Here is a 19,739-nt window from a genome sequence, read left to right as displayed (position 1 = left end):
TATGGAAAAGAAGCGAAAAATCGACATTGAATGCAGACCGTTCCAAGAAAAATGGAACTTTCAAATTTTTGTGATTGAGTCCAGTAATAAGGCGCTATGTTAAATTTGTAATGAAACCATAGCTGTTCTCGAAGACTAAAACATTAAATAACACTATGAATCGAAACATCTTCAAAGTTACTCCAAGTATACAGGAAGTTTGCGGAAGGAAAAATTTGAAGCTTTGAAACGCGGACTCAAATCGCAGCAATCTTTGTTTACCAAAGCGAATACTGAACAAGAGTCTGCAACTCGCACCAGCTTTCGTGTGGCTCTTGAAATAGGATAACGTGGCAAACCATTCACCGATGGAGAAATGATAAAAGAATGCTTGACTGCAGAAAATATATCATCTCAACTGTCTGACAAAAATGAACGTCATGAGTGGTTTTCTCTTACATTGGATGAGTCAACGGACGTGTCAGATACTGCTCAGGTTCGCGAAGTAGATAAAGCTATGAAGTGTATGAAGAACTTCTTGATATTGATAGTATTCACGGCACGACAAATGGGGCAGATATTTTTAAGGGATTTGAAAATGCCATTAATAAAAAGAACTTTCGATGGAGAAATTTGAAATCTATAACAACCGATGGAGGCAAAAATAGTATGGTAAAAATAGGGGAGTTGCACCTGTGTCAAAGGCTATAGAAAATGATGGTGGTTCAAAACCATTAGTCTTACATTGTATCATTCATGTGCGGAAAATGTTTGGATGTGTCTGAAGTTCCAAAACCTGTCATATCAGTTGTTTACTTCATCAGATCCACTGGGCTGAATCACCGACAATTCCGCGAGTTCATTCAACAGATTGGAAAAATTTGCTCGTGAGTTGTTTTCTGTATTTAGTACTACTTAGGTATATACTTGTGTGAGAAAACGTTTTCCAAGATGAAGTACCTACACAAAGAATGTTTACAGATCTCAATTAACCGATGAGCATCTTAAATCTCTTTTGATAATTGGTACAAGTAAAATTGATCCACAACTACAAAGTATTGTCGGTGGAAAATCACAATTACACAAATCTCATTAGTGTTTTTGTTTTACTGTGATTCATTTCAATTATTTGTTAGTTATTAATATGCTTAAACTTAGATACTTAAATTAAGTTTTCTTTGTCATCATTTCTATCGTTAAGTTTTACCTTGCAAGTAAATAAAACCGAGTAATTATCATTCTGTGTTTTCTTCTGCAACTTATCACAATAGTAACAACAATTAGGTAATCATTGGCTGTCGCGGGCCAGATTGATGACAGTAAATCATTGGCTGTCGCGGGCCGGATTGATGACACTGGCGGGCCGGATTTGGCCCGCGGGTCGTAGTTTGGAGACCCCTGCTCTAACCTATTATCTACTCTTCTGCCTACATAATGAATTTACCTGGAAAGATCAGGTATGAATTCATTAACTATATCAATAAACTTTTCGAAAGTATACCTGTAAATATACCTAACTATTTTCACCTGCAAATGAACAGATTCAATAATGACGAATTATTCAATTCAGTTTGATCGTTCTCCAACAGGTTAAGTTTCAAACTTTTCTTCTAGAAATAGAGGGGTTTGAATTCATGGTTGAACTCATGTCCCTCTGAGATTAAATGACTGGCACAAGTAGATTTATTTTTTCCATTCTGGAAACTATATTTGTGTTCCTTTATGCGGACTTTGAACACTCTTCCAGTTTGACCTATATAAAACATCGGACATGGCCCACACGATGATTAATACACTCCTGATTTTTCTGAAACTTTACTTTTATGTTTGTTATTCTTAATGTGCATGCAGTGCAGAAAATCTGAAATATTTGTACTGGGTTGGTTAAGGTTCTATAACGTTCATGCTCTTCTCTTCGAATTGGGTAAACTTCTTTCAAAACTTGACTGTATAACTTTTTTAATAATAAAGAATGTATCAGACCGCTATCTTAATCATTGTTGACGGCTATTTCTTTATTATATTCAGTTCGTTATTGAAATTCGCCTCTGACAAGGGCACATTTATCAGTCTGTGGATCACACTGTTGAAAGCTGCTACCTTATGCTGATATGGGTGGATGGACGAATTATGAATGATAATATATGTATGTGCCGGTATACGATAAATTGGAAAATCATGTTTGTTGTTAACTTTTGTTATTGTCAAGTCCAAAAAATTCTTAAAGTAGTCCTGTTCCATCTCCATTGTGAATGTGATAGAAGGGTGGAGAGAATTGATGAACATCAAAAAGTTAGTCAACTGTCTGTTCGTTGCTGTGAAACATACCAGAATATCATCTACGTATCTATACCAATATTCGAAACATCTCACCAGTGAGTTACTGTATTCTTCTCTCCAAATCGTCAATGAAAATCTCTGATAGAATAGGAGTGAGTGGGTTTCCCATTATGGGATCTTTGCGGGATAAGTAAAAAGTTTCGTTGAACTGGAAGTAATTCTGGGACAAAAACACCGTAAGCAAGTCTAATATTTCATTTTTCACTACCGGAGTAGAGTTTTCGTCCAATAGATTCTCCACCTCGGTAATCGTTTCATTCGGAGGAATACAGGGAAACAAATTCTCTACATCGAATGAAATCAATATGGCATTATCCGGGAGTGTAATATCTTGAATTACTCCTGAGTATTAGCAGTAGATGAACTATGCTTTCCACTTCGAATAGCGATGTATGTTGGTCCAGAATATCCAGCGGCTTCCGGTTGTCCTAGCATATTAGAAGTGACTTTCATACCAGCATAAACAAATGGGTATTTTGTGACCAATTGACCGAATCAATCATAAGAACTCCAAGCTGACACACTCTTCATACCCAAAATTTCTGACAAAATTGCATGGCATGAGCCAAAGAATATTTTGACATCCCCAGCACCTCCTCTAGTAGTGATTCGACGATTCTTCATAACAATTTTTTTTCAATCTCTCAACATTTTCATCGATTGTTGATGTGCCGGGACGTCCAGAGCGAGCGTCGTCATTCACATCTTCTCGACCTTCTGTGAAAAGCTTATAACACTTGTAAACATTTTTCAGACTCAGAGTACAATCGCCGTACGCCCCTGTCATTATATTGAGTGTTTTTGAGGAATACTTTCATTTCGAAAGCAGCTGAAACTATGAACATATGTTTAAGACGAGATCGAGAGTAAAACTAAAAAATCTCTAATCGCATGTACGTAGCCCGGGAAATTTAAACAGTGACCTTATTTTTTGAACACGCATGTGTGTCTGGAGGTGATAAACTCAAAAACTATCGATTGGATTTTCATACGGTTTCCACCAATGGACGGAGCGATTATGCGTATAAATCATTGTAGTTTTGTGTGAATTGATTAAAATAAAAACATATCACCTGTGCAAAAATTTCAAGCTATCATCGAAAATGCCGCCAGATCCCTTTGAGATGTCACAAAAAACACACATCGGAAAAGTCTAGGGATATTTTTATAACATACTAAATATCATAAAAATAAATGCATGAGGTCGTTTAATTTCGATTAAATTGGTACACTCGACCACCCTGTAGATTTCTATGGGTTGAACAAAGCCTGCAAAAACGGTAACTAATCTTTTATCAAGTTTTTTACAAACTGTAGGTTTTCGGCTAAAATGAATAATCTGAAAGTGTCGAGTTTGTACATTCTATGCAGTTCTTGCTCAGCAATTAAACTGGAAATATTGTGCTTTAATATGGAACGCCATCACTTACCATTGGCTGAGATGAATAGAGCTGTAGGGCTTCTTCAAGATGGCATGCGACAAAATGATGTAGCTCTTCGTTTGGGAGTCTCCCAAAGTGTTATCAGTCGATTGTGGCGGCGTTTCCGTGAAATCGGCAGTCCAGCCGAACAACATCCAGGGCGAGGACGCGCTACAACTGCAGTTCAAGACCGATTTTTGGTCTTAACCGCAAGAAGACAACCGACAATCACAGCACCTGAGTTGGTTAACGTGTTGCAGCAGCGCACCAGCGCATGATACTGCCAGAAATCGACTGCATGAAGCAGATCTCCACAACAGAAGGCCACTTAGATGTCGACCTTTGTTGAGAGGCAATCGCGGTAGAAGATTAGAGTGGTGTCAAGAGCATCAAAACTGGGATGCAAATGATTGGGCCACAGTTTTGTTTACAGACGAATCCAGATTTGGATTTCATCCAGATTCTCGTCGAGTAAGACTGTGGAGACGACCTGGAAATAATGAACGTTCGAGACACGTCCAGGAAGTCCACACATACAGAGGTGGTATAGTAATGCTATGGGACGGAATCATGATCGGCCGCAGAACCAATCTCGTTTTTCCAAATCGCTCCCTCACAGCTCGACAGTACCTCGACACCATTCTTCTACCTATCGTCCGTCCGTTTGCTGGTGCTGTTGGTGAAAACTTCCACCTAATGCACGATAATGCTCATCCACATGTCGCGCGTCTAGTGACTGACTGGCTCACAAACGAAGGAGTTGATGTATTGCCATGGCCAGCACAATCACCGGACCTGAATCCCATCGAGCATGTGTGGGACATGCTTCAACGAAGAATTACTCCGCATATGGGGAACATTCACACAACGTTTCAATTGAGAGAGCTTTTAATTGCTGAATGGGCAAATGTACCTCAACAAGACATTGACAATCACATTTTGTCGATGCAAGATAGATGTAGGGCTGTAATGAACCAGGGTGGAGGCCATACTTTGTACTGATTCCAATTTTTTTTGTATTATGATTTTTTTTCGGGGTGCCAAAGAAGAGCCATATTTTTTTTTAGTTTTGCTTATATGCGCACTCAGTATTTTTGACCATTTAAAAAATTTTGTTGTAAGTTACATTCGTTTAATAATCACCCGTCAACTTTTTTTTCCCTAAAGCGATCTAAAAAAAATTATTGCCATTTTTAGAAATATCCCTAGACTTTTCCGATGTGTGTAGTTCACTGCATATTGTACTTCCTTTGTTGGTCTACAAGAAAATATGCGATGATATATGTCTATCTGTTTTGGAAAGTCTATTATACCCATTTCAATAGGTATTTGAAATTATGGTCACAAACGATAGACATTCAACGAGAAACAAATTCCAAACAAATAATAATGCAACAGAGAGAAACAAACGATGACGTTCAAACTACGCCCATCAAATGCGTGTAATAAAGTTTCGTAACTTTGATGTCCAGTATGTTTGTGTGATCATTGAAAAAAACATGACTGACGTGAAATTCCGCGACGTGTTTCATCATAAGAGAAATGTACACACATTTTGCAACTTTTTCCACTAGTTGAACGTAGATGGTGGATTTCTTTGCTGTTCGAATCAGAATACAAGTTTCATGTATAAAATACCAAATAAATTTCGAGGACTAATCTACAATTCGATTAGCCCTGGTTATATTGAAGTTGTTTGCTAGATTTTCTTCAATCAGTGCAACTAAAATATTGAATCCAACAATATTTCACTCCATTTGGGTTTGAAGGCCGTCGTAGTTTGGAACTGCATCCTAACGTTTCGCCAGCACGAGTGGCTGGCTTCTTCAGAAGCCTTAATCAATATTTTACTTCTTTTCGATGAATAGAATAATATAACAATGTAGAAATTATTATGGAGAGCTTGTTTGACTGCCATAATCTCCATTTTGATAGATTGTGCGTCACAATTTATCACCTCATACCACGTATAACAATGTCAGTGCATTTTTTTATTCGCCAATATACAGTATGAGTGAAGTATTTAACGTTGAAATTGAAGGGGTTTATTTTTAGAAAAGAATAATTTTTTGGAAAAAAAGGTTTTGGCTTTCTACTTTCCCATCTTCATACAAAAAAGTGGAATCTTCCAAAGAAAGGAAGAAAGCAAACAGTTTCAAAAGAAGTCACTTTCACACAAACTGGAAGAAAAAGTCCTCTCAAAATATTTTTTTGTATAGAGATGGAGAGAAACAAAGCGAAACCTTTCTTTTCCAAATATTGAATACTATTTTGTGTTTTGATTCACCCAGTAGGTATTGGAAAAAAAGTCGTCAAAGCATTATTCGATAATCAAGAAACTACATTTCAAAAATATCTCAATAACAAAATAGCATGGCATAACTTCTAGATTGCTCAGTATATAGCCATACTATCCTATATTTTTTACAAGCACTCTTTTGACGAAATTAGAATATAGAAAGCATGGCATCATACCTGCGAACACACCGAAGTGCCACTGGGTCCTGAAATTCTTAGCTAAAGAGTCGCTCATGCGATGGTTTTTTTTTGGTCAAGATTAAGCAATGAACTTCGTGTGACACGCTTCACGTACAAAATTTACTTAAAAGTTGCTTGGCATAAAACCGATATGCCAATATCTTCAGCAATTTATCTAATACTCTAATACTCTAAAAATACGGCAATGCGATTACCTTCACTCCTGTCGTGCCCTTTAACCCACCTCAGGATAATGTTATTATCTACCGAGGCTTTGGCTAAATTTTGGTGGCACTCTAGTACTAGCCCTGAAGTATAAGGGAGGGTCACAGTCTCTCGGTATAGAATATATTATCATGTTTTTAATTCTGATCCCTGTCGCACTTGTAATTGGCATGTTAGTAAATAATTTAAAAACGTACTGCATTGGTAGGTACCTGAAACGTTATATGAAACATTGTTCGATGCAAACGCTATACAGGGCGTTTATTAAACATGCGGCAAAAATTTAAGGGACTTTTCCTTGGACTATTCTAAGGATATTTTGTCTTTTGCTGATTTCTGATAAGACGCTTCGTTTCGAAAATAAAAATAATAATAATAATAGGTCTTTATTTCCCACACAGGGTAGATATACATTTAGGAGATCGCCGGAGATCAGATAGTATCATGTACTACAGTGCATGATATTTTTGTTATTGACCTCTAGCGGTAGAAGAGTAATTACATAATAGCTTTTTCTGGCCAGTCCACCGGACATTTCATATAAGCAAGTTTCTCAGAATACAAGTTACATACAGTGTGTAATAACGAAAACTTAACAGAGCCGTTTTTGAATATAAAAAGTAAGATTTATAAAAAAGGCTCGGACACGTCGATTTCTAATTGAAGGGGGACACCTTTCAGACTAATCAGATTTTTTGTAGTACGCACCCCCTCAGAGGGGTGCGCCCGACGACCCTCATTTAGATAGGGAAAGTAGGTCGAGTGGCAACTTGTTTTAAAGGTCTTTCGAATACTTTTACATCTCTGTTGGAAGAAAATTTTTGTAACGATTTTTTTAACACCTCGACACGTGTTTCGATCACCAAGTGATCATCTTCAAAGAGGAAGATTAAAACTAAGAACTAGTGCGAGCTAATCCTATTTATGCTATAAAGTTAACCTATAAAGATAAACCATCTAGGAGTACCAACCATACAGGTATACCAACCTAAATTAATTTTACAATTTTGCCTATCTATCAATTTTTTACAATATATGTTTATATAAAATTTTTTTTTGATAGGTTCACAAAAGAAAGACGGACAATACAGGAAATAGCAGCCACTAACGGTTTCTCGAGGGGTATTGTAAATAACATAATATGGAAAAAGACGTTTAGGTTAAGAATGACCGAAATCTCGACTTTCAGAAAGGACAAAAACCAAGATAAATACATCTCACTTCCATACCACCAATATAAGAGGAACTTTGGAAAGATTTTCAAGGAACTAGGTATGAAGGTGATTTTTAAAACAAGTCATACACTATAGAGTCTTTTGGGAAGTCCAAATGACAAAGTCGAGAATTCGGAAAAGTCTGGAATTTACGAAATTTAATGTAAGGACTACGATGCAAAATATTACGGACAGACAAAAAGATCTATTAAAGTAAGATATAAGGAACACATAGCACACTTAAAATATGGAAGACCTGAAAAATCAGCAGTGGCCCATCATATTTTGCAACAAAACCATTCCATAGACATCAATTCATTAAGATTAGTTAGACAAGTTAACAACAACAGGCAACTAGATGCCTATGAGAGTGTAGAAATAAGTAAACACAATAATATTATGAATAACAATGACGGACCTATACCAAAGAGCATACTATAAAGCTTGTTAAAATAAAATAATGTTGTTGGGTTTACTGATTACTACATGAGGACACATTGCAAAAATAAATTTGGATAGGCAATATTGTGGAATTAATTTTTATATAGCTGAAAATTGTTTTATATAAACATATATTGTAAAAACTTAATAGATAAGGCAAAATTATAAAATTAATTTAGGTTGGTATACCTGTATGGTTGGTACGCCTGGATGGTTCACCTGTATGGGTTACCTTAATAGCATAAATTGGATGAGCTCGCAATAGTTCTTAGTTTTAATCTTCATCTTTGAAGATGATCACTTGGTGATCGAAACACGTGTCGAGATGTTAAAAATAACGATTTGGTGTTGGGAAAAAACTCCAGTAATATTCATTACTACACTGAAGGTTCCAAACAGTGCATCATAAGTAATATTCACTGTTGAATGGTATTTCCCAAAGTACATAAATCCTATTAGCGTTTTGTTTTTAATTTTTTAAAATGTTGGTACAATCGTCTCGAACATATAGTCACAGTTTAAGCTCTTTAGCAGGGTTAGTTTGTTGGTGAGGCATAAAAGTGTGTGTTTTGCGTGTTCGGCGATTTTCAGCTATCGACAAAAATTGACCAAAAAATTTGCATCAACTTTTACGTAAAAATGAAATTTAAGTGCTCAAAAACACTTGAAATATAGTGATTGTAATCCGACTCAGAAAAATGTTTACAAGTGATACACACTTTCCACAGAAAGTCGAGAAAATGTGAATGACATATCAACAACAGATGAGAATATTAAGAGAGTGAAGAAAATTGTTATGGAAAATCGTTAAATTACTATTAGAGAAGTTGCTGAAGATATCGGCATATGGGTTTTATGCCATGCAACTTTTAAGTAACTTCTATACGTGAAGCGTGTTCGGCAGGGCCGTACTCTTACCATCTGACCTGAAAGACCACTCACCATACAAACTAATCGGCTTCGTTAAGGACTTGGGTTTGTTTGGCCGAATGAGAATAGGTGTGAGCCACAATAAACCCTTGCGGGTTGCGGTGTAAGGTCGAATAGACCCACTCACTTTGGACCTAACCTAACAGTAAATCACATAATTGAAAATGATATGTGTAATGCCTTAGAACAGGGGTCTCCAAACTTTGAAGCCTTCGGGCCATAATGATTTTTTCAGTTTGTTCCAAAGGCCAATTTCTGCCCTTAACTATATTTCTAGACTAGGATAGTCGCAAAAGCAAAAGCGTGACACAAGCAAACTTACGCTTTTTTTGCATTTCAATTATTATTGTGTATTGTGACACTTATCGACATCTAGTGGCGAGTAGTGGTACTATGTACTATCTTTTTCAGCTACCCGCTAGATGGCATTAGGCGTAATTAAATATTTGGAATTACCGCGTTGGTTCGAGAAAGTTCTGGTTCCAGCTAGTGTATTCCGATCACCTCGAGATGGCAGTGATAATTGCATATAAAAAGGCTAGCGGCGCAACTGCGAGTTAGTCTGCGTAGGAAAGGCGAAGGAAGCGAAACTGTCTATTGTGAAATAAAGTAACACCCGTCAATAAAAGTATTTTGATTTGACTTATTATTTTTAAGTGTGATTTGTTAGTATGGAAAAGAAGCGAAAAATCGACAGTGAATGCAGAACGTTCCAAGAAAAATGGAACTTTCAGTATTTTGTGATTGAGTACAGTAATAAGGCGCTATGTTTAATTTGTAATGAAACCATAGCTGTTCTCAAAGACTATAACATTAAACGACACTATGAATCGAAACATCTTCAAAGTTACTCCAATTATACAGGAAGTTTGTGGAAGGAAAAATTTGAAGCTTTGAAACGCGGACTCAAATCGCAGCAATATTTGTCTGCAACTCGCGCCAGCTTTCGTGTGGCACTTGAAATCGAAACACGTGGCAAACCATTCACCGATGGAGACATGATAAAAAAATGCTTGATTGCAGTAGCTGAAGAAATATGCCCCGAAAAGGTAAATTTATTTAAAAGTCTCAGTTTGTCAGCAAACACTGTGGCTCGGAGGGTGCAAGACATCGCTGAAAATATATCATCTCAACTGTCTGACCAAAATGGACATCATAAGTGGTTTTCTCTAGCATTGGATGAGTCAACGGATGTGTCAGATACTGCTCAGGTGTTGATTTTGATTCGCGGAGTAGATAAAATCTATGGAGTGTATGAAGAACTTCTTGATATTGATAGTATTCACGGCACGACAACTGGGGCAGATATTTTTAAAGGAGTTGAAAATGCCATTGATAAAAAGAACCTTCGATGGAGAAATTTGAAATCTATAACAACTGATCGAAGCAAAAATATGTATGGTAAAAATAAAGGGGTGGTTGCACTTGTGTCAAAGGCTGTAGAAAATGATGGTGTCGTGGTTCAAAACCATTAGTCTTACATTGTATCATTCATCAACAGTTCTTGTGCGGAAAATATTCCAAGAATGTGACGAGTAACCGCTATTAGGCATGTATATATTGCATTTGGATACAAGATTCACACAAGTAATAAAACACATAATATTTATAAACAAATATATTTTAAAAACAATATACACTGAAATATTTGACGTTTCAACCAATATTAAAAATAAAAAATCTAATTCAAAATATTTATTCACTGAATAAAATATTCCTGAATACTGTCATATTACAAATGTATTCAAATTAGGATGTTCCTACTCTCAAACAAATGTATACTAAAAAATATACTAAAATAACAACTCTGTGAATTCATCAGCACTAATTGAAAAATAATAAATATATCATTTCATTGAAAAAGAAAAAGTGTATTACATCAAGAAATAGGTTAGGTTTCTCACTTAAAAAAATACACCCACAAATGAAGTATTTAAAATGAGTGGTATGACGGGTTTTTCAATGAATTTCACTTACTTAAAGTTATCCAAACTTTGCTCACCAGAATAGTTTTCCTTATATTTGTCCAACAATGCATCAGCCAGTGTTTCAGTAGTAATACCTGGAACAAAATGTACATTAACGTTCATTATCACTATTTGAAAGTGGCACAATAAAACTGGAATAAAAATCAAATAGATATTTTTCGCATAGGTTACTCATGAACATTTACAACATTTTATGACTTGGAGAGCAACTTGCATTGTCTTGTTGAAAAGTACTCATTACGTTTTCAGTTCCTTGGCGCACCTGCCTGTACCAGGTACCACTCTGTTTCCTTTGGGCAAATTGATACTATCTTGAAAACGAGTGATAAAAATTATGAAAACAAATGATACAAAAGAATGTGTCATTCACTTATTTTTCTCTATTGAAGATACACAACTGAAATCACTCTAGTTCAAACATGTACTTAGTCAAACCAACAAATCCCACACACCAACTCTCCTCGAACCTAAAATGAGGTATAGTAGGTTAATCACCATGACTTTACTATCGATACTATTGCATTTTACTTACTTTTCTTGAAGACTGAATATATGCAACTCTCCTGTTTGAAGATCCAAAATCAAACTATTCGCTGTACTGCAAATTGGACAACCCCAAATTATAAGTGGTATACTGAACGTGACAGAATTATACTTTGATAATAACACCAACACACCATGCATTACACACGCGAACCTGCCACGTCAACCGCCATGTTGAATCAAATGTCGAATTTAACGCAAATGTACCATGCATTAAGGGACAGCCGCTTTCACAGAGCTTATTCGACTGTCGCACGCTACACTTCAATTGACCAATGAGAAACGTTTACTCCAATTCTTCACTTCCCCATTTCTCTGTTTCCAGGATTTTTCGCTTTGTAATTAAATAATTTCAAATACAAAAAGACAAATAGGATGAGAATTAACCAATTTATTGATGCAATTAGTCCATTTATTGGCCCATTCAAATTTTTTTGTCGTTTCCAAGAATTGCTGTTGGAACAATTCATCCAGAATCTTCACGTTGAGTTCAAAAACTGGTTAACACTATCAGGGTTATATACATTAGGTTATACATTCGATTAAGATCTTCAAATATTTTTGTTTTCAATAATATTGAATTATTTGAATACGTTATTATAAGATAATTCAAAATTCCATTGTATAGAATATTCCAAAATATACCGTGGGGATATATTCTAAGAATATACCATATGGTATATTCGATCGACAATATTCTTAGAATATTCAAGGGAGAATAATCCATTTATAGACATTCTGTGCACATTCTTTCGGGAATAATCCAGCCATATTCATTCAAGCATATTCTATGAATATTCTAAAGGCATGTATATATTCCAAGAATATTCTATGAATATTTGGAATATATACGTTCGTTTTATGATATACAGGGAATATTCCATGAATATCTAGTGCTGTGTGGGTTAGTTGCGGAAAAGTTCTTAAGCGCTTTTTTGAACTTCGAGCAGAGATCGAAGTTTTTTTAAATTGGAAGCAGCGCCCTTTTGCCAATTTATAAAATAGTGAATGGATGTGGGAGTCAGTCTTCTATATCGATTTGACAAATCATATGAACAAACTGAATTTGAGATTGCAAGGAGAAAATCAGCTTCTCCCTGATTTATACACCAATATAAAATCCTTCAAGCAGAAAATAATACTATTTCAATCGCAATTACGTAAAAAATGTTTTACACATTTTGAAACATGTGAAATATTCAGCCACACTACAGAGACTGAATTTCCCGTCAATTTTGCAATCGAAACTTTGAGTGCTTTGAAGATAAATTTTGATACTCGTTTGTCAGATTTTGATGTCATTGCGAATGAAATTAAGCTTTTTCAAAATCCTTTTGATTCTGACATTGAAACCTTGGCTCCGGAAGTCCAAATGGAAATTATTGATATACGGTGCAGTGATATGCTTAAGAGCAAATATAAAAATGCATCTTTGTTGGAATTTCAAAAGAGTCTTCCACTGGAACAATTTGATAATATGCATAAATTTGCTCGTGGGTTGTTTTCTGTTTTTGGTACTACTTACTTGTGTGAGAAAACTTTTTTCTAGCCTACCAATAGCGTGGGTCCTGTTTTATTCACCTATCGCTGAAGAGTACCCTCGTTCAAGCAGTATGGCTTTAACATAACGTAAGAAAGGTATAATAGGTGTATTTGTAGTTAAGTAAGAAGTCTCAGGTTTTCAGGTTTGTTGTAGAGAATATCAAAGGTTTTCATTCGTATAAGCTCAGTGATAGTGTTTCTCACATCAAATTAAACTGATCAAACCAATTGTCGTATTCGACGTTTTGTGAAGTATGTAAACAAGGTGTGACAGAATAAAGTATGTTACTCAACCACCTCGTATTATTTAATAATATACAGTCCACTGGAAGGGGGCCAGGAAGCCCAAAAACCAAAATTGGGACCCAACAACCCGAATTTCCCACATCTACTCAAAAGACACTCAGTTATCTCTAGAAATCAAAACACAATTGACTTGTATTGATTTCAATTCAATATCACATCTCAATCTGTTGATGGAAAAAATATTAGAATAACATCAAATGTACGTCCGAAATTGCATTACGATACCAAAACAATTTAATTGGCACGAGCGAAATATATCGCGTAATAATTTGATAAGGACACCAAATTAGAAGAAAAAATAGGTTAAACTTTTCGATTCTTTCATCATGCAATCAAACTAGAGTATTTAAAGAGTTTGTGATAACGACCGGCATTCATTAGTTGACTTACTTCTTAGATCGCTATTTGCTTATCTCGAAAGAGAAAATTATTAATATACCGTACGGTTAATAGTAATAGAGTTTTAAAAACAAAAACAAGTGTGTTTGTGTTTATTTTTGGAAAGACAATTGCTGGCGTATCGAATTGAGATCATGGACAATATGTCTTTATTTACCGGATTATTATCAAATGCTTTGGCCGCAGTCCAGGTGAACACCAACGTCCAAGAATCTCCTGCCGCTGTTCCCCCGGAAGAAAGAGTCATCACCATCAAGGAAGTCTCCTGCCATGATGAGGCTAGTGATTGTTGGATAATCATATACGACAGAGTATATGATGTGACTGATTTTTTGGATGAGGTAAATTTCAATGTAAAATATAATATATGTAAATGTATAGAATAATATTTTTTATTGGAATAGCATCTTCATTTCACTTCATGAAACTAACAATGAAATGTACAGGTTTCTCTTAAAAGGTCACTTGAAAAAAAACTGTCTGATTTTTCATCATCGAACAGAAATTGTATGAAAATAGTTTCTCCTGAAAACATTTTCTTTTGAAGAGAGTACTTATTCAATTTATCCAAGAAACACCTCATGGCGGATTTTTCCTAAACAGTTTTACAAAAACACAGTACGTGCTTCTTCAGTCGCGTATGTACTAACTAAAATCTATATATTCGACAATGAAGAAAACACCTCAAGTTGACTCGTGGTTCTTGCCTAAAACTTTATATTGGTCAAACGGGAGAGCCTTTTCCCAAAGAATGAAAGAGCTTAGTTTTTTGAATGGAAAGACCAATTCAACATTCGAAACAATCTTCTGGAAGAAGGATATGCGTTTAATCATGATTTGACGTGTTGAATTTGGATGAGGGAAGTTTGAAACTCAATCTTTCAGAATGTCTAGAAATTAATAGATTTGAAAATTCGGATCTGAATGGTTAAAGAGAATTGAATAACTTTCCGTTACTGATAATTTTTAAAATTCTGAACTGGTATTTAACTGATACATAAACTCAGGTTATTTCATTCATTACATATTCATTCCAATGAGTTTTTTTTCAATGTTACTGTTAATGGATTCATTCTTCCACTGTATAAACGTATTCAACGTAAATTGGGTAGGTAAAGATTCAGATACTTCAAATGATGAAAATATAAAGCATTGAATGTATAGATTTCAGTTAGTAATGTTCCTTTCCTTCTTCAGGACCTACTAAAAAATTGTAAACAATTTAAATAACAAAGTTACAATTTCATAGACCGGATGAGACTACTTTCTATCGTGAGTTTGAGAGAAGCTAGTTTCTTCATAGCAATCAAAGCTGATCGATCATCTTATGCAGACAAACAGTGTAGAAACATTTAAATGTTAATTGAAATCGTAATTGTACCGGACAGCACTTGGTTACTCACGAAAAAAGTGATGTCATAGACATATGACAAGTGTCAATTTTTAACTGCCCAATGTTTTTTAATAATCCATGGAGCTGACAGTTTCACAACGATCACATACCGTGCCAAGGGACTCGTAGAACATGATGAGTTATTTGACAAATCTATCAATTCCGTGTTTGCAATGTGACATTACGGACTATAGTTAGTGTGATAGAAATTAATTTTAAATGGATTATATTGAATTGTTCGGTGAATTATTATTGAATTTATCAAAATGCAATTCAAGTATATTTGTGTGGAAGGAGCTAATATTGTCATAATATTTTTTATTCGTTACATTATTTTTCCTCTGAATATGAATCATTTCTAGAAAGGAACATTTGAATGCGTTCTTCTCGACGTCAAAAATCCTAGTATCAGTGCAACCTCACAAACAGAAAGCACATAGTTGTTTCCAAGTTGCTTCTTCAACTGGCCAGTCACGACCAACCCAAGGTTTATATATATATATATATATATATATATATATATATATATATATATGTTGTTATGTTAGGATGATGATATGTGGTGATGTTAGGATATCCTAGAAATTCTAGGTCTCCTAATTGAAATCACAAATATGCGGTAGGCTCCTATTGGTGAATCCGTTCTGCACTTGGCTACACCGCGCCAATAACCGGAAACACGTGTTCGCGGTTTGCACGCCTGGTACACGTTAAACATCAATAATAATATTCAATTTCAATGTGGCTTCAATATACTAGTGAATCTCTAGAATCTCAGCTAGTTATTGGAATATATTACAAAAGATCTTGAATTAAAAATATCAGTATTAAATGTTTCAATATAAATTTCACCATCATTGGAAAATTATTTGATTAATTGATTTTTTGATGTGTTTTAGGGCATTATTTTTCATTAGAATGAAATTGAAATTTGTAGTATGATGGGTGGGTGTAACAGATACAGAATTATACTGTTAGTAAAACTGTATTCATAAACAGTTTACAACTAATTAACGAGTGATCTAATCCTGTTTGGACCAACGTGTCAGATCGACTGACTTTGTTCGCGGAAGAATGTCACTCGGCTGTTCGCCACAGTGTTGCCAGACTCAGTCAGTGATACCACATTCCTCCCCCACGATTAATAAGCTTATTCCCTGAAATGAACAGGGAGCCTTCTGTTTCTTGACGGATTTCTTCGGGGCACCTGACTTGGGGGCTCTTCTACGTCGACTGCCTCTTCAACATCCTCAGATTGAATTTCACATAGTATGTTGGGTCGATATTTTTGTTTAAGCCGGTCGCTAGGTGATGGTTCGTTTGGGGTATTTTTGTTTGGTTCAGCATTAGGGTGATTTTCTGATTCGTCAGCAGCACATTGTATATCCGATGGGTTTACATCTACATTTGGTGCTATATCCGAGATTCTTCTCCGCATTTGGTCACAATGTTTGCGGCGTAGAATACCGTCAACATTTACGAGATATGATAATAGACCAGACTGCCTAACAACTTTTCCCTCGGAACCATTTCCTAATGGCCTATTTACCCATACATTGCCTTCCTCCGTAAAATTATGAAGTGGAGCAGCTGAATAGTCATGGTTTCGTTTTTGAATAATTTATTCTAATTCCATATTTTTAGTTGCATCCGGTTTAAGGAGGTCAAATCGTGATCTTAAATGCCGACCGAACATTAGTTGACTTGGTGTTCTGTTTGTCGATCTTCTTACGGTATTTCTGTAGGTTACTGGCTCGCATTCGTTCTTTGAAGGTGCGAACAGTGCGCTCTGCCAGCCCATTCGATTTCGGATGATAAGGGGTTATTTTAATATGTATTATTCAAATTCACTTGAGGTGAGTTGTGGCCCATTATCCGTCACCAAGAACTTGGGTAAACCCAGTCTAGCAAATATCGAACGGAGAATGTCTATAGTAGAATTAGATGTAATGTTGTTCTCAGTACCATCCACATTTTACCTTCAAAAGGTCCCGCAAAGTCCAGATGAAGACGAGACCAAGGGTCTGGAGATACACCGCATGGATGTAGTGGTGCATTTCTGTCGTTTTTTCGGGACTGTTGACATGAAATACATGTTTCTACTTCATGAATGATATCAATGTTGATATTTGGCCAAAAAACGTACAGTTTTGCCAGTTACTGCATGGCAGTAATGCCTGGATGACCGTCGTGTAACATAGCTAATACCTCTGACTGCAAAATGGAAGGTATGCAGATGCGTCCTTTCCACAAAAGCATGTTTTCTTCAAATGACAGTTCATCTCGGTTTTCATAGTATGGGATAACGTCGGTAGAGAGGTTTTTCTTGTCGGGCCAATATGATTGTACATATTTTATAACCTGTGAAATAGTCTTGTCTTTTTCAGTTTGGGTTTTTAATTCTTGTTTGCACATAGGAAGCTTCCGTACTCTCAAATACAATAGGCGCATATAATTTGGTACTGCTGAATTTTTCGCTGTTTCTTTCAAGGGCAGCCTGGAAAGTGAATCTGCAGGACAATTTTCGTTTCCTGGATGATACGAAACTTTGAAATTATAACTATTTAGCGTCATGGCCATCCTAAGAGTCGGTTGCTTGCTATTTTTGGAGTCTGGCGATCCTCTTCAAAAATACGCTCCAAAGGCTTATGATTTGTAATGAGGGTGAATCTTCGACCATATAAGTATTGATGGAACTTGGTAACTGCATATACTAATCTCATGGCCTCTTTGTCAATAGTGGAGTAACGTTTTTCGACATCACTAAAGGATCTTGATGAGAAGGCAATTGGTTTCAGAGTTCCATCTCGAAATTTGTGTGTACCTGAATTGCTTGCATCACTGTTGACAACCAGGGGTTTTTCAGGGTCATAAAACACTAAGGTATCATTTGATGTCAAGCTTTGCTTTAAATTTTCGAATATTTCAGTCTCTCTATTCGACCATTCCCACTTTACACTCTTTTTAAGAAGACGATGTAAAGGTACGCACTTCACATGAATATTTTCAATGAATCTGCCGTAATAAGTGATAGTGCCTAAAAACGAACTAAGTTGGGAAGTATTTTGCGGTATTGGCATCTGCTTGATAGCTTCTATACGCTCTTCAGTCGGATGCAATCCATTCTCATCAATTTTGTGTCCTAAAAGTAGGTCACACTAGATCTAAACCAATCACATTTTGATTTTTGGGTTTTTATTCCTGCAGCTTGTAAGCGGCGCAGAACTTTCCTTAATCGCTGGGCATGTAATTAATTGATAATTAATTTAAAAATATTATATGCTACGAAAATTGTGTAAATTTCAATCTACCAAGAGAGTAGATTTTGCATACACTGACTCTTATGACTGACCAAATATACGCGATGACTTGCAGGAGGCTTCTCACTTTCACTTTCTAAATTATCACTGTCGGACATTTTATTGTTAATTATTTAAAAAAATCATTCATTAAGTAGAACACAGATTAAGTATACTGTAGTTAACACAACTATATACACAATAGGTATCCAGTCTCAGTGTAGCGAGAGAAAAAGCGTAACGTCGAATCAGTGAGAAGAGAATCGCACAGTCGCTTGCGCATGGCGACCCGTCGCCACGTCAACAATCGGTTTCACGTACGGCTATAGATGTTTCACATCAAAAATTTTGTGTTACTGTATCGATGTTACTGATACATACTTCAGTGCAGACCATCGTTACTATTAATATTTAAATCCTGATTTGTCTTACATTTTCATACTCAACTTCAACATTTTGTTCCAGCATCCGGGAGGTGCCGATTTGCTTCTGGAATTTGCTGGCAGGGAAGCGAGCAGTGCCTTCAGAGGGTCCGGCCACAGTTCCCAAGCCTTGAGAGCTCTTGACAGGTTTTGTGTAGGAGAATTGCCAATGCACGAACGCATATTCAGGAAACCTGGAGGATATAAGCTCAGCGACATACCGGAATGAAAATGGTTCAACTTTTTCAGATATCATGTTACATTTGACATTTATTTATTATTTCATTTGACAAGCTTTACTTTTCTTGAAATAAGTATTCGTATGATTCAGTATTATAATGTTATCGGGTATTTCAATTGATTTTTTGATATGTGTCAATATTACAATAAATTCTTATATTAGTGGTTATTCTATTTTTTCATTTGTCGGACAAAACGTATCCAACGAAATTCGGATGAAGAATTATTAATTTTTGTGACAATCGAACCAAACCAGTCAATATTTCTTACTATTTTTTGGGTACCTATATAACCGCTTTTCAAAACCTGAAATTCACTTTGAAACTTTCGCCTGAATCGAATTCCATGTATCTGACATGGAAGTGAAAGTTTGCATTTCTCGACCTTGTGTGAAAAGCTTGTATCATTTTTAAAAAATTTCTGACTCAGGGTACAATCAGCGTATGGAACTGTCAATATTCCAAGTGTTTTGACCACTAAATTCCAATCTTTACAAAAAATTTATGCAAATTTTTTTATTCATTTTTTTGGTATCAGGAGACCGCCGAATACACAAAACACTTCTAACTTTTATGGCTT

General features: G+C 35.8%; 1 protein-coding gene across 1 annotated transcript; it reads left to right on the top strand.

The window, feature by feature from the left end:
* Nucleotides 1-13,776: 13,776 nt before the first annotated feature.
* On the top strand, nt 13,777-19,329 carry LOC111505521 (cytochrome b5). Its single transcript, XM_023160346.2, has 2 exons — nt 13,777-14,147; nt 18,964-19,329. The coding sequence occupies exons 1-2, from the start codon at nt 13,941-13,943 to the stop codon at nt 19,147-19,149; spliced, it is 393 nt and encodes a 130-aa protein (XP_023016114.1). The 5' UTR covers nt 13,777-13,940; the 3' UTR covers nt 19,150-19,329.
* The last annotated feature ends 410 nt before the right edge of the window (nt 19,330-19,739 follow it).

This window comes from Leptinotarsa decemlineata, unplaced genomic scaffold (genome assembly GCF_025532065.1).
Source record: "Leptinotarsa decemlineata unplaced genomic scaffold, Ldec_3_MD MMD2_tig00000505_RagTag_RagTag, whole genome shotgun sequence".
NCBI lineage: Eukaryota > Metazoa > Arthropoda > Insecta > Coleoptera > Chrysomelidae > Leptinotarsa > Leptinotarsa decemlineata.
The sequence above is the reverse complement of the archived record's forward strand: the minus strand, read 5'-3'. Positions and strand labels throughout refer to the sequence as shown.

Excerpts from the sequence above, each read along its gene's own strand:
- LOC111505521 (XM_023160346.2), top strand. The coding sequence starts at position 13,941 with ATGGACAATATGTCTTTATTTACCGGATTATTATCAAATGCTTTGGCC. Across the intron at positions 14,148-18,963 it reads TGACTGATTTTTTGGATGAG|CATCCGGGAGGTGCCGATTT; the intron begins GTAAATTTCAAT and ends ATTTTGTTCCAG.